The sequence below is a fragment of the Hylobates moloch genome, unplaced genomic scaffold, assembly GCF_009828535.3.
Source record: "Hylobates moloch isolate HMO894 unplaced genomic scaffold, HMol_V3 SCAFFOLD_20, whole genome shotgun sequence".
Classification (NCBI taxonomy): domain Eukaryota; kingdom Metazoa; phylum Chordata; class Mammalia; order Primates; family Hylobatidae; genus Hylobates; species Hylobates moloch.
In genome coordinates, this window is record NW_026652295.1 from 34,839,965 (window position 1) to 34,860,054 (window position 20,090).

The 20,090-nt window shown below is 46.9% G+C and overlaps 1 protein-coding gene across 1 annotated transcript in view; it reads left to right on the forward strand.

Annotated features, from left to right (window-relative positions):
* PNPLA1 (patatin like phospholipase domain containing 1) overlaps positions 1-19,424 on the forward strand; it is a 43,856-nt gene extending 24,432 nt beyond the window's left edge. Inside the window, exons 5-9 of the mRNA XM_032140733.1 lie at positions 746-806; positions 6,899-7,507; positions 11,309-11,393; positions 12,712-12,837; positions 17,235-19,424. Of these exons, the coding sequence (XP_031996624.1) occupies positions 746-806; positions 6,899-7,507; positions 11,309-11,393; positions 12,712-12,837; positions 17,235-17,358 (1,005 nt within the window). The 3' untranslated portion in view covers positions 17,359-19,424. The remainder of the gene's footprint in view (positions 1-745; positions 807-6,898; positions 7,508-11,308; positions 11,394-12,711; positions 12,838-17,234) is intronic.
* Positions 19,425-20,090: the final 666 nt, after the last annotated feature.

Sequence of the window (20,090 nt, forward strand, 5' to 3'; positions counted from 1 at the left end):
AGCGAGATGATGTCAGAAGTGCTGATAGAAATATTAACTGAACCCTTCCATTCAGACAGTTCATGTACAAAATCAAAGGTCGGCAAACTGCAGCCCACGGGCCAAATCTAGCCTATGGCTTGTTTTTGTACAGCCTGTGAGCTAAGAAAGCTTTTTCCATTTTTAGAGAGTTATGGGGGAAAAAAAAAGAAGAAAAAGAAAAAGAACGTTAGGCAGAGACTGCATGTGGCCAGCAAAGCCCAAAATAAGTATTTACTATCTGGCCCTTTACAGAAAAGGCTTTATGGGCAATATCTCATGTAATCCTCTAGCATCCTCTGTGATCAATATTATAACTGTCCCCATTTTATAGATGAAGAAATTGAGGCTGTGAGAGGTGACAGCAACACAGCCAATAAGGGGCAGCCCAGAGACCTGAACTCAGGCTCCAAACTTTGCTCTTCATATGGCCCCGAGGCACCTCCTGTGGTACTGCCATGAGCACTCCACACTTTCCCACCCAGGGGAGGCTGAGGATCCACCATGAATGGTGTAACTCATGAACGCAGCATCGCTGGGGCGTGTGATCAGGAATTTCTCCTCAGTTCTTAGCAGATAGTGAGGGATGGGACACTGGATGGGTACATTTTGAAAAGCCCGTCAAATAAAGTTCAAGAGCAATAGGAGTAGCTGCCCTGGGTCGGGGGAACTGTGGCTCCCTTCCTTCCTGCAGCCTTGGTTATTCTCCTGGTGCCCCCGCCCCCAGATCCTGCACGATTACTACTACCGAGGGTACGATGATGCAGTTTTGTACTTGAGGCGGCTGAGTAAGTACCAGTGGGGCCCCAGGCAAGGGTAGTGTTGGAGGGTAGGGAAAGTTCAAACAGTAGAAGGGCTGAATGGAGGGGTATTCCCCTCAAATTTGTGACCCAGAGACGCCCTTCACCTGGGAGAGCTGGAAATGGGGGTGGGGACCTAACAGGCTGCATTGACCAGCCCAGACCGCTGGGTCCAGAAAGCAGGATCTCCATGTAAAGGGGCCTTTGGGGTTAACTAAGGGCACAGTGTCTAGGACAGTTGTACATGTATGTTTATGAATGTAAAAACTCTATTTAGGAAATCCAGAGTTCAGATCTTCCTGGAGAATTCCATTTTCATGTCATTTCGTTCTCTTCCAGTTTATTCTCTTTCCAATAAAATCACATTATTAATGTAGAACTGGATGTCATTAGTTTATATTTGTGTAAGACTTTGAGTGACCTATTGATCAGCAAATCACAGAGAAGAGCCCTTGCCCTATGTAGGTTTGGAATGGTGGTCCCTCCATCTATATATTCTCTGTGCTTTATCAGAGTAGAAGAAACAATTCCAATGACATGTCTTTTATGTGCTAACTGCATGGCAAACATCTTTGTTAAAAGAAATGAACAGGACTGGGTGTGGTGGCTCATGCCTGTAATCTCAGCACTTTAGGAGGCCAAGGCAGGAGCATCACTTGAGCCCAGGAATTTGAGACCAGCCTGGGTGATTGTGAGATTCCCAGCACTACAAGAAATTAAACAATTAGCTGGGCATGGTGGCACACGCTTATAGCCCCAGCTACTTGAGATCAAGGCTGCAGCGAGCCATGACTGCACCGCTGCACTCCACTCTGGGCAACAGAGTGAGACCCTGTCTCTAAAAAAAGGAAGAAATCAACAAAAGCTTTGCCATATTTAGAATCAATCATTTTCAGAAAAAGGGATCACCAGATCAAAGGGTTTACCTAATGTTACATCAGAAGCATTTTCCTTGTTGCCACATGTCTTTGTGACTGTCTTTTTTGGCAGTTGTATAATATTCCATCATAGCTGTGCAGAAAAATTTGCTTGATCATTCCTTTGAGTTTCCAAATGCTCATGATTATGAGTAATTCTGTGGTAAACTTTTTGTGTATGTAGCTTTAAAAAAAATACTCTGCGGGTGAGATTAAGGGGTTGGATGAGATTTTCTTCCTAGGAGGTGTTCACTTATTTTTCCCTTTTTCAAAATTCCTTCCTGCTTCCCAAGCTCCCCTTATCCTGTCTCTACTTTCTCCTGGGTCCTTTCTCCCAACAAGGGGTGCGGAGAGGTTGGGCAGACAGGAAAGCAGGATGGAGAAAACCTGGGCTCTGGAGGCAAGTAGCTCTAGGCCCCCAGCCCACCCACAAGCTGTGTGACCTCCGGATAATCGCTTCCCCTCTGTAAGGCTTGGTTTCCTAATCTATAAAAAAAAAAAAGGGGGGGTTTAGATCCTAGCTCCTGACACCTACTAACTGTGTGATATTGAGCAGGTAATTAATCTCCTGGGGTCTCAGTTTCCTCATCTGTAAAAGGGGCCTAATCATGGAACCTTATGGTTTTATTTTGAAGATTAAAGGAGCGAAGCCACAAGCCCTTAGCACAATGTTCAAATAAATGGTAGCTCTCATGACAACGTCAAAGTGCTGAGTCCTAGCCACAGTCAGTCCCGCCTACTGCTGGGTGAAACCTGATGGTGGCACTTCAGGAATCCGCCCCCAAAATTGAGCCAGTACATGGATGGGGGCAGGTTTCTTCAACGGCCCTGGAATCACTCCAAGTAGGAAAGATACAATTCCTAACGGAGAAATTGTCTCGTGCTGACTACCAGCTATTTTTGCTTCCTCTTCCAATTTGCCAGTGTATGGCATGGATTTCTCAGCACAGATTTCACCTCCACCACCTCAGTCCTCTTGGATTTGGTGGGACTGGATTTTTCTCCCTGCATCAGATGTGAAGAGGAACTACTGACACATACTGAGAAATTGCAGTTGGTCTCTGGAGCCACACTCTTATCCCCACCTGCCATCTGGGAACAGAAAATGGGAGTCCGCCCAGCCTCCCCTGGGCTGCTTTCTGGGTGGGGGGTCACCACCAGCAGGAAACTACACCCCAAAAGGTGTCACCCTCCACTCCTCAGCTCACATTCTCACAGCCTCTTTCTCCTCCCTCCCAAAGGAGGAGAATTAATTATTCTTGCTGCCAGGCAAGCCACTCTCTCTACACTCGGCGCATCCTGGCAGCAGCCTTCTGCCAAAGGGAAGGGCAGCGCATGCTGGCGTGCTTGAAAATCCGCATTCCCCACACAGATGTGTGAATGTGGGTGCTGAGTGAGGTTGGAGCTCAGAGGATGCCATGTCTAAAATATCCATCCGGCATTCAGGCATGCCTGGCCAAACCTCTCTTCCGTTCTCCTCCCCCACTCCCTTCTTCCCTCTCACAGTTTAGTAAGTGACTCTCTTTCTCTGTACACACACACATACACACACACCTGTGAAACCATCACCACAATTAAGATAGTGAATAATTCGTCATCCCCAAAATTTCCTCATGCCCTTTCGTGATCCCTCCCACCTTCCCTCACCCCCGCCATTCCCAAGCAACCCCGATCTGCTTTCTGCCATTATAGATTAATTCACTACAATGTGAACTCTTTTTAAAAAATCTGAATTCTTTCACTCTGCATAATTATTCTGAGATTCATCTGTGTTGTTGAATGTATAAATAGTTTGTTCCTTTTTACGTTCCGTGCCACTGTATGAATATACCACAGCTCATCTACCAAAAGAGTTGAATATACCACTGTATGCATATACCACAGCCCATTTACCCATTCCCCTGTTGATGGACATTTAGGTTATTTCCAGATTTGGGCTATTATGGATAAAGCTGCTATGAACACTCATGCATGGGTCTTGGTGTGGACATATGCTTTCATTTCTCTAGGGTAAATACCTAGAAATGGAATGACGGGATTGCATGGTACATTCATGTTTAACATACATACACAAATATTTTAACTGTGGTAAAAAAACAGGTAACAAATTTTAAGCACACAGTTCAGTAGTGTTAACTATGTTCGTATTGTTGTGCAGCAGATCTCTAGAACTTTTTCATCTCGCAAAACTGAACCTTTACACACGTTGATCAACAACTCCCCCTTTTCTCCTCCTCCAGCCCCCAGCAACCACCATCCCACTTTCTGTGCTGATGATTTTGACTACACTAGGTACCTCATATAAATGGAATCATGCGGTATTTGTCTTTTTGTGACTGGCTTATTTAACTTAACATAATGGCCTCAAGGTTCATCCATGTTGTATCTGTAGCATGTGACAGGATTTTCTTCCTTTTTTGAGATGGAGTCTCGCTCTGTTGCCCAGGCTGGAGTGCGGTGGTATGATCTCGGCTCACTGCAACCTCTGCCTCCTGGGTTCAAACGATTCTCCTGCCTCAGCCTCCTGAGTACCTGAGACTACAGGCATGCGCCAACACGCCCAGCTAATTTTTGTATTTTTAGTAGAGACAGGGTTTCACCATGTTGGCCAGGGTGGTCTCGATCTCCTGACCTCGTGATCTGCCTGCCTCGGCCTCCCAAAGTGCTGGGATTACAGGCGTGAGCCACCGGGCCTGGTCGATTTTCTTCCTTTTTAAAGCTGAATATATTCCACATTTTCTTTGTCCATCCATCTGACAAAGGACACTGGGGTTGTTTCCATCTTTCGGCTATTGTGGATAACGCTGCAGTGCGCATGGATGTCTCTTCCAGATCCTATTTCAATTATTTTGGATATATAACCAGAATATATGTTTGACTTTTTAATAAACTGCCAAATTGTTTTCCAAAGCAGTTGTACCATGTTTCATTCCCATCAGCAGTGGATGAGCATTCCCATTCCTCCAAAACTTTTGGTATTTTTAATTAATGCTCAGAATTTTTCATTTTAGCCCTTCTAACAGGTGCATGTCAGTAACTTATTGTGGTTTTAATCGGCATTCCTCTAATGACTAATGACTTTGAGCATCTTTTCATTTGCTTATTTGCCTTCCGTAGATCTTCTTTGGTGAAGCATTCGTTCTACTCTTTTGTACATTTCTCACCTAGACTCTTAATAAGCTTTTTTTTTTAGGGTAGTTTTAGATTTATGGACAACTTGTGAAAATAATACAGGGTGTTTGTCTCACATCTGTTAGACGTTACAGAATGGTACATATATAACATGGTATTCAGTCCAGTACATTTGTTACAACTCATGAACCAATCTTGATACATTATTAACTAAGAGCCATTGCTTATTCAGATTTTCTTAGTTTTTACCTAATTCCTTTTTCTGTTCCAGGACCCCCCACCCAGGGATCGCATTACATTTCGTTGTCCCATCTCCTCAGTTTCCTCTTGCCTATAACAGTTTCTCAGACTTTTCTTATTCTGTGTGTGTGTGTGTGTGAGTGTGTCTGTGTGTGTGACAGAGTCTTGCTCTGTTGCCCAGGCTGGAGTGCAGTGGTGCGATCTTGGCTCACTGTAAGCTCCACCTCCCGGCTTCACGCCATTCTCCTGCCTCAGCCTCCCGAGTAGCTGGGGCTACAGGTGCCTGCCACTACGCCCAGCTAATTTTTTGTATTTTTAGTAGAGACAGGATTTCACGTGTTAGCTAGGATGGTCTCGATCTCCTGACCTCATGATCTGCCCGCCTCGGCCTCCCAAAGTGCTGGGATTACAGAGACTTTTCTTATTCTTGATGACCTTGACAGAGTTGACTATCAGTCAGGTATTTTGTAGAACATCCCTCAGTTGGGGGTTTGTCTGATGTTCTTCTCATGATTAGGCTGCGGTTGTGAGTTCTGGGGAGGAGACCACAGAGGTAAGGTGCTATTCACATCACGTTACCTCACAGGCACGTGCTGCCAACATGATGTATCCCTGCTGATGTTGACCGTGACCGCCTGGCCGAGGTAGCGTCCGTCAGGTTTCTCCATTGTGAAGTACTCTTTCTCCGTCTATCCTTACTGCAGTTTTTGGAAGAAAGTCACTGTGCACAGCTCATACTTAAGGAGTGAGAAGTTATGCTCCACTTCCTAAAGGGTCAAGCATCTACATAAATTACTTAGAATTCTTCTGCAGGGGAGATTTCTCTCTTCTCCCTGATTTACTTACTTACGTAATACATGTTTATATCCGTGTGGACTCACGGTTATGTTATACTTTGGGTTATTATTCAATACTACTTTATTTTGTTCCTCAAATTGTTCCAGCTTTGGCCATTGGGAGCCCTTTAAGTTGGCTCTTTTACACATTTTAAAAACTGAATTGTTTGTTTTCTTATTTAAGGGCCGTTATGTGGCCTAGATAAATGCCGCCCCCCCCCGCCACCCTTTTTGAGACAGGGTCTCACTCTGTCACCCAAGCTGGAGCGTAGTGGCGCAATCATGGCTCACTGAAGCTTCAGCTTCCCAGGCTCAAGCAACCCTTTCACCTTTCTCAATGAGTCTTACAGCCACAGTGACCTTCTCAGAACCAGCCTCAGCTGGTTACCTCCCCTGCCTAAAAGTCGTGCTACAATAATGCTTGCCATGAAAACCAAGGATCCTAGCTGCTGCCTAGAGCCCTGACATGGTCTGGCCCCTGTTGCCTCCTCAGCCTCCCACCCCAGCACAGTACCCCCGCCCCACACTGACCTTTCAGGCCCCCCACCACCTGGTGTGTCCTCAAACTTTGTGGCTTTTTTGTGTGCTGTTCCCTCTGCTGAAACACCCTCACCACCCCGCCCTGACCATCCTGGGCCACGTGCCCTTCAGATCTCTGCTCACTGCCAATCCCTCAGATGACCGCCCTCTCTCACAGTACCACACTCCTCTCTTCCTGCACTTGCCTCAGTTGAAGCTCTAGATGATTTGGGTGGGCAACGCCTGCTCCCCTACACTACACCGTAAGTGCCAGGAACCATCACGTTTGTTTTCACTCACTATAAATTCAAGTAAGTACAGAAAGACCTTTGAAAAGCACTGTTCCTGTTTAGGAAAATAACTCAAGAAACCAGTTTTGCAAAGGCCATGCTGCTGCCAGGGCTGAGTAACTCCCCATGCTGTTGTTTCTCCCTAGATGCTGTTTATCTTAATTCTCCCTCCAAGAGAGTGATATTCCCCCGGGTAGAAGTGTACTGCCAGATAGAACTCGCCCTTGGCAATGAGTGCCCTGAACGCAGTCAACCAAGCCTTCGAGCATGGCAGGCCAGTCCGGAAGGAGCCACGCAACCTCACACGGAGTGGGTTCCCAAAGGGGATGGAAGGGGCGGCCATGGTCCGCCTGTGTCCCAACCTGTGCAGACACTTGAATTCACATGCGAGTCACCTGTTTCAGCACCAGTCTCTCCACTTGAACTGCCACCTGCACAGCCACTGGCCTCTTCAACGCCACTTCCTCCAACTGGCATGCCACCTGTATCATTCCCAGCTGTGCAGAAGCCACCCAGCTCCACACCTGGCTCATCACTGCCCACCCCACCACCTGGACTGTCACCTCTGTCACCTCAGCAGCAGGTACAACCGTCTGGATCACCAGCCAGATCCCCACACTCTCAGGCACCCACTTCACCCAGGCCACCCCTGGGGCCTTCAATTGTGGGGGCACCTCAAACACCACCCGTAAGTTCTCTTTCAGCCTTCCCTGCTCAGCCACCTGTGGAGGAACTAGGTCAAGAACAGTCCCAAGGTATGGACCCTTCTGGCTTCTTATGACTTTCTCATGCCTGGAGCCCCTTGGCAAGCGAGCAAGGACACCAGAGCTGATAACTGCTTCTTTAGGGGTGCGTGGCTGAAGTTAGCAGTGAGCTTTAGCGTCTCTGTCCATTATGAGGACAGTCCGCCACAAGGGGGCAGTATAATAGACATTGGTTCATTTCCCTCGGTGCAGTGCTTCTCAAAGTGCGGTCCCCCCACCGGCAGCAAAAGCATCACCTGGGAACTTGCTAGAAATTATAATTCTCAGGTCCTACTGCAGACCTACTAAATCACCAGCTTTGGAGGTGGGGCCCAGCTGTCTTTTTCACAAGCCCTCCAGGTGATTTTTTGCCTGCTCACATTTGAGACCGCTGGGCCAGTAGATTTTTACTGTGAAACCTGCTGTGCTGGGCAGTGCTACTCAAAGAGTGGTCCGCAGACCAATCCAGCCCTCAACTGTGTGTTACTAGCCCACCACGGAGTGTGTGCAGAAATTAAGAGTAATCATTTAGAAACGTTCATAGCACTAAGGTATTGCCACAACATCCCGGAGCTTGACCATTTTTTACTAATTAATTTGCATTGTATTTCACAAAATTACTAGTTTGTTATAGACTACAAAGAAATTTTTTTTTTTTTTGAGATGGAATCTCGCTCTGTCGCCCAGGCTGGAGTGCAGTGGCGTGATCTCGGCTCACTGCCAGCTCCGCCTCCCGGGTTCATGCCATTCTTCTGCCTCAGCCTCCCGAGTAGCTGGGATTACAGATGCCCGCCACCATGCCTGGCTAATTTTTTGTATTTTTAGTAAAGACAAGGTTTCACCATGTTAGCCAGGATGGTCTCAGTCTCCTGAACTTGTGATCCGCCCGCCTTGGCCTCCCAAAATGCTGGGATTACAGGCGTGAGCCACCGCTCCCGGCCAGAAATTTTTTAAAAACTGTTTCCTTACTACTACAGACAGTTTCAGAAGCACCACTATAGGGCCTGCAAAGATAAAATGTTCTCAATTCCTTACTCAGGAAATCTCCCTTTCAGCAGAGGAGATAACACGGATACTAACCTCAAAAATACAATCAGGGGCTGGGTGTGGTCACTCACACCTGTAATCCCAGCACTTTGGGAGGCCGAAGCGGGTGGATCACCTGAGGTCAGGAGTTCAAGACCAGCCTGACCAACATGGTGAAACCCCATCTCTACTAAATACAAAAAAATCAACCAAACATGGTGGTGCATGCCTGTAATCCCAGCTACTTGGGAGGCTGAGGCAGGATAATCGCTTGAACCCAGGAGGTGGAGGTTGCAGGGAGCCAAGATTGTGCCATTGCACTCCAACCTAGGCAACAAGAGTGAAACTCCATTTCAAAAAAAAAAAAATCAGAAGTATTAAGTACTATATAACTAATAAAAACACAGTGTTGGAGGGTATTCGTAGAGAATAAGACCACTTCTCTCTGAGGCAGTATGAAAAGCTTCTTGGAGGTGACAGGTGAGCTTAAATGGGCAGGATTTTGAACATCGTGGTTTGTGGGATTGGATGGGTTGGAGTAGAAAGACCATTTCTGATTTTGTTTATTTAAGACGCTCAGGTGCAGCACAGGAATGTGCAGGGTACTTTCAAGGTACTTTAGGAAGGAGAGGACTTGTGTGTGGCCACCATGGATGGTCTGGGTGGAGACAGAGGGACAGAGACCCAAATGAAGGACTGAAGCCAGATTGTAGGGTGCTCATGGTCCTCAGTCAAACTTCCAGAGCTATTATAGTAAACGTCACAGATCGACAATGTCTCCTCGTCTGGGAATTAGCCCCAACTTGGCAGAGATGCCCTTTCTTTGGAACACATTTACTTTGACTCTTTTAATGAGACAAAAACAAAACACCATTAAGAAAATTAGGCTGTGGCTCATGCCTTTGAGAGGCAGAGGCAGGCAAATCACTTTCAGTCAGGAGTTCGAGGCCAGCCTAGCCAACGTGGTGAAACCCCATCTCTACTAAAAATACAAAAAATTAGCTGGGCATGGTGGCAGGCACCTGCAGTCCCAGCTACTCAAGACGCTGAAGCAGGAGGATCACTTGAACCTGGGGGGCGGAGGTTGCAGTGAGTAGAGATCGTGCCACCGCACTCCAGCCTGGGCGACAGAGTGAGACTCCGTCTAAGGAAAAAAAAAGAGTCAGAAAATTGGGCACAGTGTTTTACCTGCTCTCTTATTTCCTGTTAAATGCAAAACATCTGTTTTACATTAATCACACCTGTGCATGAAGGCGGCCATCTTCGGGTACCTGAGCAATCCTGGGCCCCAAGTCAGCATTCCTCACTCATATTGGGGGTGGATAGAGGGCATATATAGTCTAGTGATCCTCCACTGGGAGTGATTTTGTCTCCAGGAGACATTTAGCAATGTCTGCAGACATTTTGGTTGTCACCTAGTGGTTACAGGCTGGGGACACTGAAAAATAATCCTGTAATGCACAGAACAGCCTCTGCGCAAAGCGCTCTCTGACCCTTAGTGTCAATAGCATGTACTGAGATTGAGAAACCATGTTATAGCTTACAGCTGAGCCTCAACGGTGACATCCTAGGCCATCTATGAGAGTTAGGCAGAGCTGAGACCCCCTAGAGCAGGTTTATCCAACCCGTGGCCCGGATGGCTCTGAATATACCAGTCTACAAAAAATTCATAAACTTTCTTAAAATATTGTGAGATTATTTTTTATTTTTTATTTTTAGCTCATCAGCTATCATTACTGTTAGTGTATTTTATGTGGGGCCCAAGATGATTCTTCTTCCAGTGTGGCCCAGGGAAGCCAAAAGATTGGACACCCCTGCCCTAGAGTTTAGTGGTATCAGTCATTTAATGATGGCCATTGGTGGCATTGGGGAACAGGAAAATTGTTAAAAGCCCTAGGAAAATCCAAAAACAAAAGGACAAGCCTCATTGTGAATAGATTTGGGAGAGTTAGGGACATACAACAAGTCTCTAACAAAATAACTTCAGAGGAACCCACATACACTTTATATTACTTTTATTTATATATAATACATAATTACATATTAACCTTCATATATTATGTACCCCCATACTCATTAAAAACATGCAAAGAGCTTACTTAAGAGCAATGGCTGTGAAACTATTAATACTCTGTTCTAAGAGACAAGCAAAAAGCATTACATGAAGCCTGTGATGGGAAGTCCAGGCCCCTCCAGGGGATTTTCCTGAAAACCTTCCCTAACACGCTGCTTTCTGTGAGGGAGCTATTTCTTTTCTTTTCCTTCTTTTTCTTTCTTTTTTTTTTTTTTTGGTGGTGGGGGGACGGTATCTCACTCCTGGCTCACTGAACCCTCAACTTTTGGGGCTCAGGTGATTCTCTGACATCAGCCTCCCGAGTAGCTGAGATCACAGGCATGCACTATCACTCCCAGCTAAATTTTTGTATTTTTAGTAGAGACAGGGTTTCACCATGTTGGCCAGACTGGTCTCAAATTCCTGGCCTCAAGTGATCTGCCCGCCTTGGCCTCCCAAAGCGCCGGGATTACAGGTGTGAGCCACCGGGCCTGCCCCTGGGAGTTGTTTCTAATGTTCTACCAAGGGTCTGAGTCAGCCGCTCCACAGATGTCGCAGGCCTGCATCTCAGTCAAGTCCCACAACATGACTTTGGTTATAAAGATGAGAATCTGAGGACAAGAGAGTTCTTTGCTGTTTTTAAACATTCTCATTTACTGACTATTGCTATTTCAAAAATGACTCCATATCCCCCCTCCCCATCTCACTCCGGTTTCCTATATTTTTACTTTTAGCTGTAGCTCCTCTTGTCTCTTCAAATCCAAAAAGCGCTGTGCCTCTGGTTCATGTGAAGGAAACCATCAGCAAGCCTTACGTAATGTAAGTTACTCCTTCGTGGAGCACGCTCTTTCCTTTGGGCGGGAGAAGCGAGCCTGGCTAAGCGATATCTTCCACCACCTTAGCTGCCCCAGGAACTCTGGGATCCTTTTCTGGTGTGTGTGATTGTGTAATTACAGGTCCACCCCTTTACATCTCACAAAGCCGCCTTCTCTTGTTCAGTTAGGGCAGTGTGTGGGGAAGTAGCCTGTCCGTGTTGATGATGTCATTCTCTTCTCCTGCACACTGGGGATGCTCCTTCTCTGAGTGCAGTGCAAGAATGTGCATCCGAGCTTGCAGGGAGCCGAGATTGCGCCACTGCACTCCAGCCTGGGCGACAGAGCGAGACTCCGTTTGAAAAAAAAAAAAAAAAGAATGTGCATCCCCTGCTCTCATATTTTACTCTCTGGTGATGCCACAGTTCCAAGAGGGCCTGCAGGCATCCTACCTCCCAGCCTTAGGTCGCTCCTGCATGAAATGAATTAAGGGTCTCTATCAAAGTCCTTCCTTACTCCGAACTATTTTCTATTAGCATGATAATGACCTGATAGTCCTAGACTGTAGACTGTCCCCAGAAAATCTTTTTTATTATGCACATCAAGTGTCTGGGTTGCATAACATACACTCCATTATATCTTTGCAATAACTATGAGAGGACCTGGGGATCCGCTTTTTTAAAAACTTCCCTGAGGAAGTTACCACATTACCTAGGCTCCCTTGCTGGCTGAATGCCGTTTGTACTGGTGGTGGGGGAGGCACCGCAGGAGATCAGAAGTTGGGTCAAGGGTATTTCTCCACACAACCCCAGCCCCCCTCTCATCCCTCCATCCCTCCCTGCCTTGGGACCACTCTGGCAGTAGCTGGGTTTCTCCGTGACCACAGCTGCAGGTATTGAGAGAGCAGAGCCTGAGGCATTCTTGCTTTTAATGTTTGCACTCTCTCTCATATTAAGCATATTAAAATTTACCTGCTTCCCCCATTAAGTATAATTTTAACCATAAAACTTTTTGAAAGAGTTTGTATAAATTTAACAATTTTGAGCTTAGGCATAAGTTATGCATTTTGTTCACATAATTTAAACTTTTTTACATTTACATATAACTCTATAAAAGTCTGAGTTTCATTTGACTCATGGGCATGATGTTACTTAGATAAATATTCATTGATTATATTTTAAAAAAAGTTTGCTGGGAAATCCAATCCTCAGCCAGGGTTGAGAACCACAGCGCGGGTGTGTCCACCTGCGGAGCTGAGCAGGCCACCATGTTGGAGGGCCCAGGCCAGGCCCATAATGAACCATCTACTTAATCTCTTTGCCTAGGGAGAGCCCTGCTGAAGACTCAAACTGGGTGAATAAGGTCTTCAAGAAGAACAAGCAAAAGACAAGTGGCACCAGAAAAGGCTTCCCAAGACATCTGGGATCCAAAAAACCAAGCGGCAAAGTGCAGCGAGCATGACTAATGTTCCTTAAATCCCACGGAGAGGAGCAGCTTTGGGAACTGTGTTCAGAGAGATGCCGAGGAATAGAGGAGAGTGTAAGGGAGTAGGGGGTGCTGTGGGAGATTGGGCTTTGGAACAGACACATCCGACATAAAATTCCTGCTCTGCCACAACTCCACTCAGGGATCATGGTTGGGACACTTGCTCTCCCTGAGCCTCCATTTCCTGTAAAATGGGGATGATACCACTTCATAAAGTTGTGAGAGTTAAATGTGATCAATGATGTAAATTGCTTCATAGAATGCAGAATGTGTAATAGCTCACAATAAGTAGGTGTTATGTTTACATAATTCCCAGAGGTTAACTGGCTACCTCTCTGCTTCTGAAGAGATACTACTTAAAAACAAAACTAGGCCGGGCGCGGTGGCTCATGTCTGTAATCCCAGCACTTTGGGAGGCCGAGGCGGGTGGATCACGAGGTCAGGAGATCGAGACCATCCTGGCTAACATGGTAAAACCCCGTCTCTACTAAAAATACAAAAAATTAGCCAGGCGTGGTGGTGGGCGCCTGTAGTCCCAGCTACTCGGGAGGCTGAGGCAGGAGAATGGCATGAACCTGAGAGACAGAGCTTGCAGTGAGCTGAGATCGCACCACTGTACTCCAGCCTGGGCAACAGAGCGAGACTCTGTCTCAAAAAAAAAAAAAAAAAAAAAAAAAAGAAACTAGACAGGCCAGGCATGGTGGCTCATGCCTATAATCCCAGCACTTTGGGAGGCTGAGGTAGGTGGAACACCTGAGGTCAAGAGTTCAAGAACAGCCTGACCAACATGGTGAAACTCCGTCTCTACTAAAAATACCAAAATTAACCAGGCATGATGGTGTGCACCTGTAATCTCAGCTACTCCGGAGGCTGAGGCAAGAGAATCGCTTGAACCCAGGAGGCAGAGGTTGCAGTGCACCAAGACTGCACCATTGCACTCCAGCCTGGGCAACAAGAGCGAAACCCCATCTCGAAAAAACAAAACAAAACAAAACTAGACAAGTGAGTGCCTACGTGACACTCAACTGTTGCCAGCATACAGTTAAGGGCCCTAGTCAATGTAGGCCTGCTTCTTAGAGCTTTTTGACTATATTACGCTGTCTCTGACTTAGTCAGTCAACACTTATTGAGCACCTACTAAGTGCCAAACACTCTCCTGGACTCTGGCAAAATAAAAAATGAATTAAAACTCTATCCCCAAGTTTCAACAGTTTACTCCTAGTCTAACTTTAGATCAAAGATAAGACTAAAACCTAAGAATCTGATGAACTTTGAGCCCCACCTAAACCAAGTTTTAATTTTTTCACTGAGTCATCATATTTTAAGTAAAGGCCCACGCATGTATACAAACAGACTCGCAAATTCAAAATGACAGCCTCAGATTCAAACCAAGATGGGTATTATTTACAGTTGTTTCATTGGGTTATCAAAGTATTCTCTGAATTGGCCAGGCCTGTTGGCATGTGCCGGTAGTCTCAGCTATTCGGGAGGCTGAGGGAGGAGGATTGCTTGAGCCCAGGAGTTGGAGTCTGGGCTGGGCAACATAGTATTCTCTGAATGGAACAGACCCACACTGCTATATAATTCGCTTCAAGTCTTTGTTGGTCAGAAAAACCTCTAATCATTCTGAGCAACATCCTTCCTGGTTGTTCTTGTCCCAAGTGGGGTCCCTGGGTGGGCACATGGATTTATCAGACAGAGAAGGGTCAGAGGCTCACCCGGTGGCCAAAGGCTCATCTCAAAGTCTAAGCAATGCACTTGGTGAGTGGTGGGAAGCAGTATGGTAGAGGAGATTCTCAGAGCTGCTGCAGGAAGTGGAACAAACCACATGCTCTTTCTGGATGACAGGTAGGTAAGGGAGGGTGCAGGACAGCAGCTTGAGGTCCCTGGGTTCATGGGATCAACAATCCCAGCCTGGTCTTCTTCTCACTTATTCTTGATCTCCAGCCCCAACACTTCCCTGACCTTTGAGTGTCCTTATCTCTGTCTCTAGGAGCTCATGGTCACGTTGGGCCTTGGGAAGCCATGGATCTGCGGTGGGTGTGGGGAGCCTTCCTGGGGCTAGGAGCACTATCTGGAAGCCAAGCCCAGGCTCCAGTTCCTTGATTCCAGGGCCAGCTCTCTTCCCACTGCAGCAGAGAAGCAGGAACAGTGCAATTCAGCAAGAACCACTTTGGTTAACAAATCTTCTGGGAATGAAGGTGCTTTATGAAGAAGCAGGCTGTGATAAAAACAAACAAGACAACATTCACATACTGTGGGAAGCACCGTTGTCATTGGGTCACACCTCATACACCAGGCAGGTGATTGTCTGCTTTGTTCCTTTCCAGAACAGATGATGAACCTGCCTGGAGGTGGCAATTTACCAATTGATGGTCTTAAGCAATTCCAAAGGCTGGGGTAAGGGGTAGAAAAGAGAAGCTCAAAAATGTTAGGGATAGAGAAGGGGGGAGTGATTCAGGAAGAGGAGAAACCTGCTCATTTCCTCCCAAATTACAACCACTGTCACATCCATGGCTAGTCCTGTGCAGACTTCCAGTCCCCAGCTGATATCCCTGCTGACAAGCAGAGAGAGGCTAGAACAAAAGCTAAAGTGTAGATGTCCCATACACTAATCAGTGTTGTTTTTTAATCAGAGGTTGAAATTCATACTCTGATGCAAATTGTATTAGTCAGTTGTTGCTGCTGTGATAACACTGCATAACAAACAACCCCCCAAATCTCAGTGGCTTACAAGGACAAACATTTGTGTTTCTCTTTCATGGGCCTATGTGTTGGCTGAGATAGCTCTATTTAGGCTGCAGGCTGGGTTAAGTCTAATCCGGGCCCCTTTCATTCTAGGACCGGCAGTGATGCCAGACTTGCTCTTCTCCTGGAGCTTGGGTGGGCGTATGCATCAGCCTAGCTGTCCTCTGCTAGCCTTGGCTCTCCTCCAGTAAGAGTTCAGTCGTCATCCAACTCTGGACTGTGTCACTGGCCTCAAAGTGAAGAGACAGACTGAGAAATTGAGAGGCTGCCTACAGGCTACAAATGGAGAAGGGGGACCCTATCCTGCCCCCAAATCCTCCTAATTCCTACCAAGTCTGTGAGATGCCCCAAGTTTCCACCAGAAGAGATCCTTTTCTTTGAGTTTCTATGGAATTTCCCCCATTCCAATGTGAGTGTAATAACATAGCTACAACTTACATAGTACTTATGTGCCCAGCACCATGGCACAGAGAGGTTAAGTAACATGCCCAAAGTTACACAGTTGATAGGTGGCAGAGCCAGGATCCGAATTCAGGTTGTCTGTCACCAGTGTCTTGATGTTCCAACTTTAGTGATACAGCCTATGAGGGTGGTGGGAGCACTGGGGTGGGAGTCAGAAGTCGCAGGGGTTAGCACTGGTTTCTCTATTCTGGCAAGTTACTTTACTTAGTGGGAGTTTCGATTTCTCTCTGTAACATCCACCCTGCCTTCAACCCATGGTTATTTGGGACTTAACTGAGAAGCTGAATGTGGAAGCATCCTGTGTAATTCTGGGTAACAAAGACATGTCAGGACCTTATGACCAGTGCCCAGGCCTGTGTGGGACATTTGGGAGGGTCCCGGGGCAGTGTGTAGGACTGGGGCACCAAGAGAAAGGAGCAGAGAGAGGGTGTCTGAATGCATGGTTCCGCCTAGGAGCTTTTAGGAATGCAGATTCTTGGGCTCAGCCTGCACCTACTGAATCAGAAATGGGGCTGGGGCCCAGCAGTGTGTATTTCACATAGTCCACCAGATGACTGACGCACGCTGGAGTTTGAGAACCACTGGATTACTATGGAATAGAAGCACAGAGGAGAGGCAGCTAATTCACTCTGTTAGCTCGGGGAATCTCAGGGAACCTGGTGGAGGTGTGGAAGATGAGCAGAAGTTAGTCAGACTGAGGATAAGCGTGTGGGAGGGTATTCCAAGCACACGGGATGGCCCAGAACAAGGAAATAGTCTCTGCAAGCAGTTAACTGCAGTTGCAAGGATGGAGGTAGCAGAAAGGCCTGGAAGTGAACTTGGAGATGTGGTGGAAGGTAGGTCAGGCTGGCTTGGATGACCAGCTAATGAGGCTGGACTTCCCGTGTGGTGCTGCGGAGTCATTGCAGGGTCTAAGCAACAGAATGATAGATTTGAAAATTATGGAGATTTGAAAATTATCCAAGAATGTACAAGTCCACATCCCAGCATTTCTCTGGGCTCGGCAAGTGTCTTCCTCCAATTTCCTAGAGAGGGCAAGTAACTTGCCCCAAGTCACACAGGAGGTGGAGGCAAGTCTTGGAAGTGAGGTCTTCTGATTCTCTCTTTTGTCTCCCTTCTTTTCACCTGTTCTTCCTCGGCTTCTCCTATCCAGGTCTGCTCCCTGCCCACTCAACTTCCCTCTGCTCTCCACTTCTGAGACAGTTTGGGTCACCTACAGACCTCATCCCAGCCGGATCCAGGAATGCTGCCCTGAAGTGTGGAATTCCTTAGGATGACCTTGGAAGGCAGATACTGCCTATCCTGTTCTGGGATGCTGTGGTGACTCCTGGGTCTCATTGATCCAGCTCCTTTTATTCTCCCACCTTTCCCTTCCTGGTCACAGTCAAGGTCAACACTAGCCTAGGCAGTACCTTGTGTACTAAGAAAATAGCACCCCTTCCTGGAGAACATGACTACCAGCCGCTGGAAAATTGTCATAATATACTCACTTTGTACAGCAAGACACTTGACTGACAACTGCTAGAAAACTACAAAGAACATGCACAGACATGCATAAGTCTACGAATCGCCTACCCCTTTTATATGGCACGGTACCATTGTATAGTGTAAAATCTGCACAACTGTACTCAGTCATCCGGAGACCACTTCAGCCCTATCCCCTTCCTAAAAAAAAAAGTATCAGTTGAACTTTCATACTTTGAATGATGTTTCAAACACCCTTTTATCACCTCCCACTGGAGATTACATTTGCAAGCTTGCAAAAGACCTTTGTGTAATGAAATGAACTCCCTAACTGGCTTTTGGTGTAGCTTGAGATTTCCAATTTCCATGCATTGGCTATAAAAGGCCTGGCTACTTGCTCAGGGCTGCCCAAGGTGTATGAACCTGTAAGGGTGATCCTCGGTGGAACTAGGGTTAGGGAAGTCCTAGATGGGGGATTTCCTAGGAAGCTATGAGCCGAGAGAGAGAATTGGAGCTGGAATGGGAGAGAACCTGAGGACCCTGAGGCCAAGCCTGCTTCTCACTGCTGTCCGGCACACTCCCCTGACTCTGGGCCTTTTGGAGGACCAGGGGCAACACCTATTGTCAGTCCCGATGGTGCACAAGATCTGTTTCCCTTCCAGGGTGAGCATCTCAGCTTCCTGCGATCCTTTCAACCCTTCCACTACCCTACTCTGGACAGACTGATGGATGCCAGCACTGATTGGCGCTCATGGACCTTCCTCTCAACCTTGGCCTAAGCTTGCCTCTTTGAGATGAGCCAGATCATTTCTAGTCTCCCCAGGATCCTGTCCAAGGGCAAAACTCTTGGAGGTCCAGCAGGACTGAGCCAACGACACACTCCCTCTTTCCTGTGGTGTCAGGAGCCCAAGTTCTGTTGTTTGGTTTTTAATTCTTACAGTGTACTAACGGCTTGGCCTGAGCTGGTCACTGGAATCGCTGGCTGAAGTTGGTCAGGCAGCCCAGGCATTGAGAGCTTTAGAGCTCCCCCGGGATTCTGTGGTGCTGTGGTGTTGAGACAGGCTGCCCTGGAGTCCTGGGTGGCTGTAGAGGAAGAAGGAGGCCAGATGTCCCTCCCCTGCAGCCAACACAAATGAGGGCTCTCTGTCTGCTGTTCACACCTCAGTGGAAATGTTTCATGAGGAAGACAAAGTCAGCCTCAATTTTTCCAGCCTGTCCAGAAAAGAATTGCCCCCCTCCTCCCCAGAGAGCAGACAACCTCCAGGCCCCGCCAGGCCCAGCAATGAAGCCCCAGCTGCTCACAGGCCTCAGGTACATTTGCTTACCAAATCCTGAAATGCAAAACCCAGAATGAATGGGTGGAGGACGATACTAAACTGGCCTTTGGAGCCTGAGGAGGCCATATGCAAATTAAAGCCTGGTGGGGCTGGGGATTTAGGGGGTTGGGGCTTGGCTGCGGCAACAGACCCCACTTAACAGCCATTTCAGGGAAGAAAATGTACTTTTGAGACCCTGAAAATGGTCAAAGTCCCAGGGGTCTTGCATCCTCTGCCTACTCTGGTTGATCTGTGGCCAGACCAGTCAAAGGAAGCAGCTGGAGGTGTGTACTGGGGGGTGACTGACTAGAGAGGCCCGCCTGGCTGCAGGCCTTTCTTCCAGGAGTGGCCTCCATGTTTGCAGAAGCCTGAGGCCTGGGAAACTAGGGGGAGGAGAGTGTCCTGTCTTGCACAGCCCAGGAATGCTTGTTCCCTGGGACCCAAAGAAGACTCGAACTTAATCATAATTATTATTTTAATTCAAAGTCTGTATTTAGAGCCCAGATGCTCTTAATGTCAATTATGTTAAAGTATTAATACATCCACTTGCATATTTCCCTTCACTTGGGTTAATTATTTTTCTTGTTTTGAGGTAATTAAAATAATTGTTCTTACATTAGTTTCAGAGTTGCCAGATAAAATAGAGGACATTTTGTTAAATTTGAATTTCAGATAAACAATGAATAATTATTTAGTAGGAGTATGTCCTCAATATTGCAATTATTTGTAATTTATCTGAAATTCAAATTTAACTGGGCCTCCTGTATTTTTATGTGCTAAATCTGGCAACCCAAATTAGCTTCTTTCTCCTTTTTCTCTTTTTTTTCCTAATCAACGTGAATGAATTGTTACATGTCAGCCACTGTGCTTTGAAACTGGGAGGCCTCGCTTGTGCCTGGGGCAACACCAGAATGCTGTCTTTTCTTCCAGGCAAGCACCTCTGACTGATACCCACAGCACAACCCCCGCTAACACCTCCAGCTCAACCAGTTCTCAGCTGACCCCATTATCTCTGACTCACCCACTTAAGCTTCTGACTTCTCAGAGGGAGGGAATTAGGTTAATTATGTTGTGATGTTACTTGCCCACCTTTTTAAAGCCATGCAAAGCAGCAGGACCTCTATGCACCCCAGTGCTCTTGTAAAAACCATCTGTGTTGCTCTACATACTTGCCAGCACTTGAGGGAACAAAACCAAAAACATCTATGGTGAGAGTTGAGGGGCCCCAC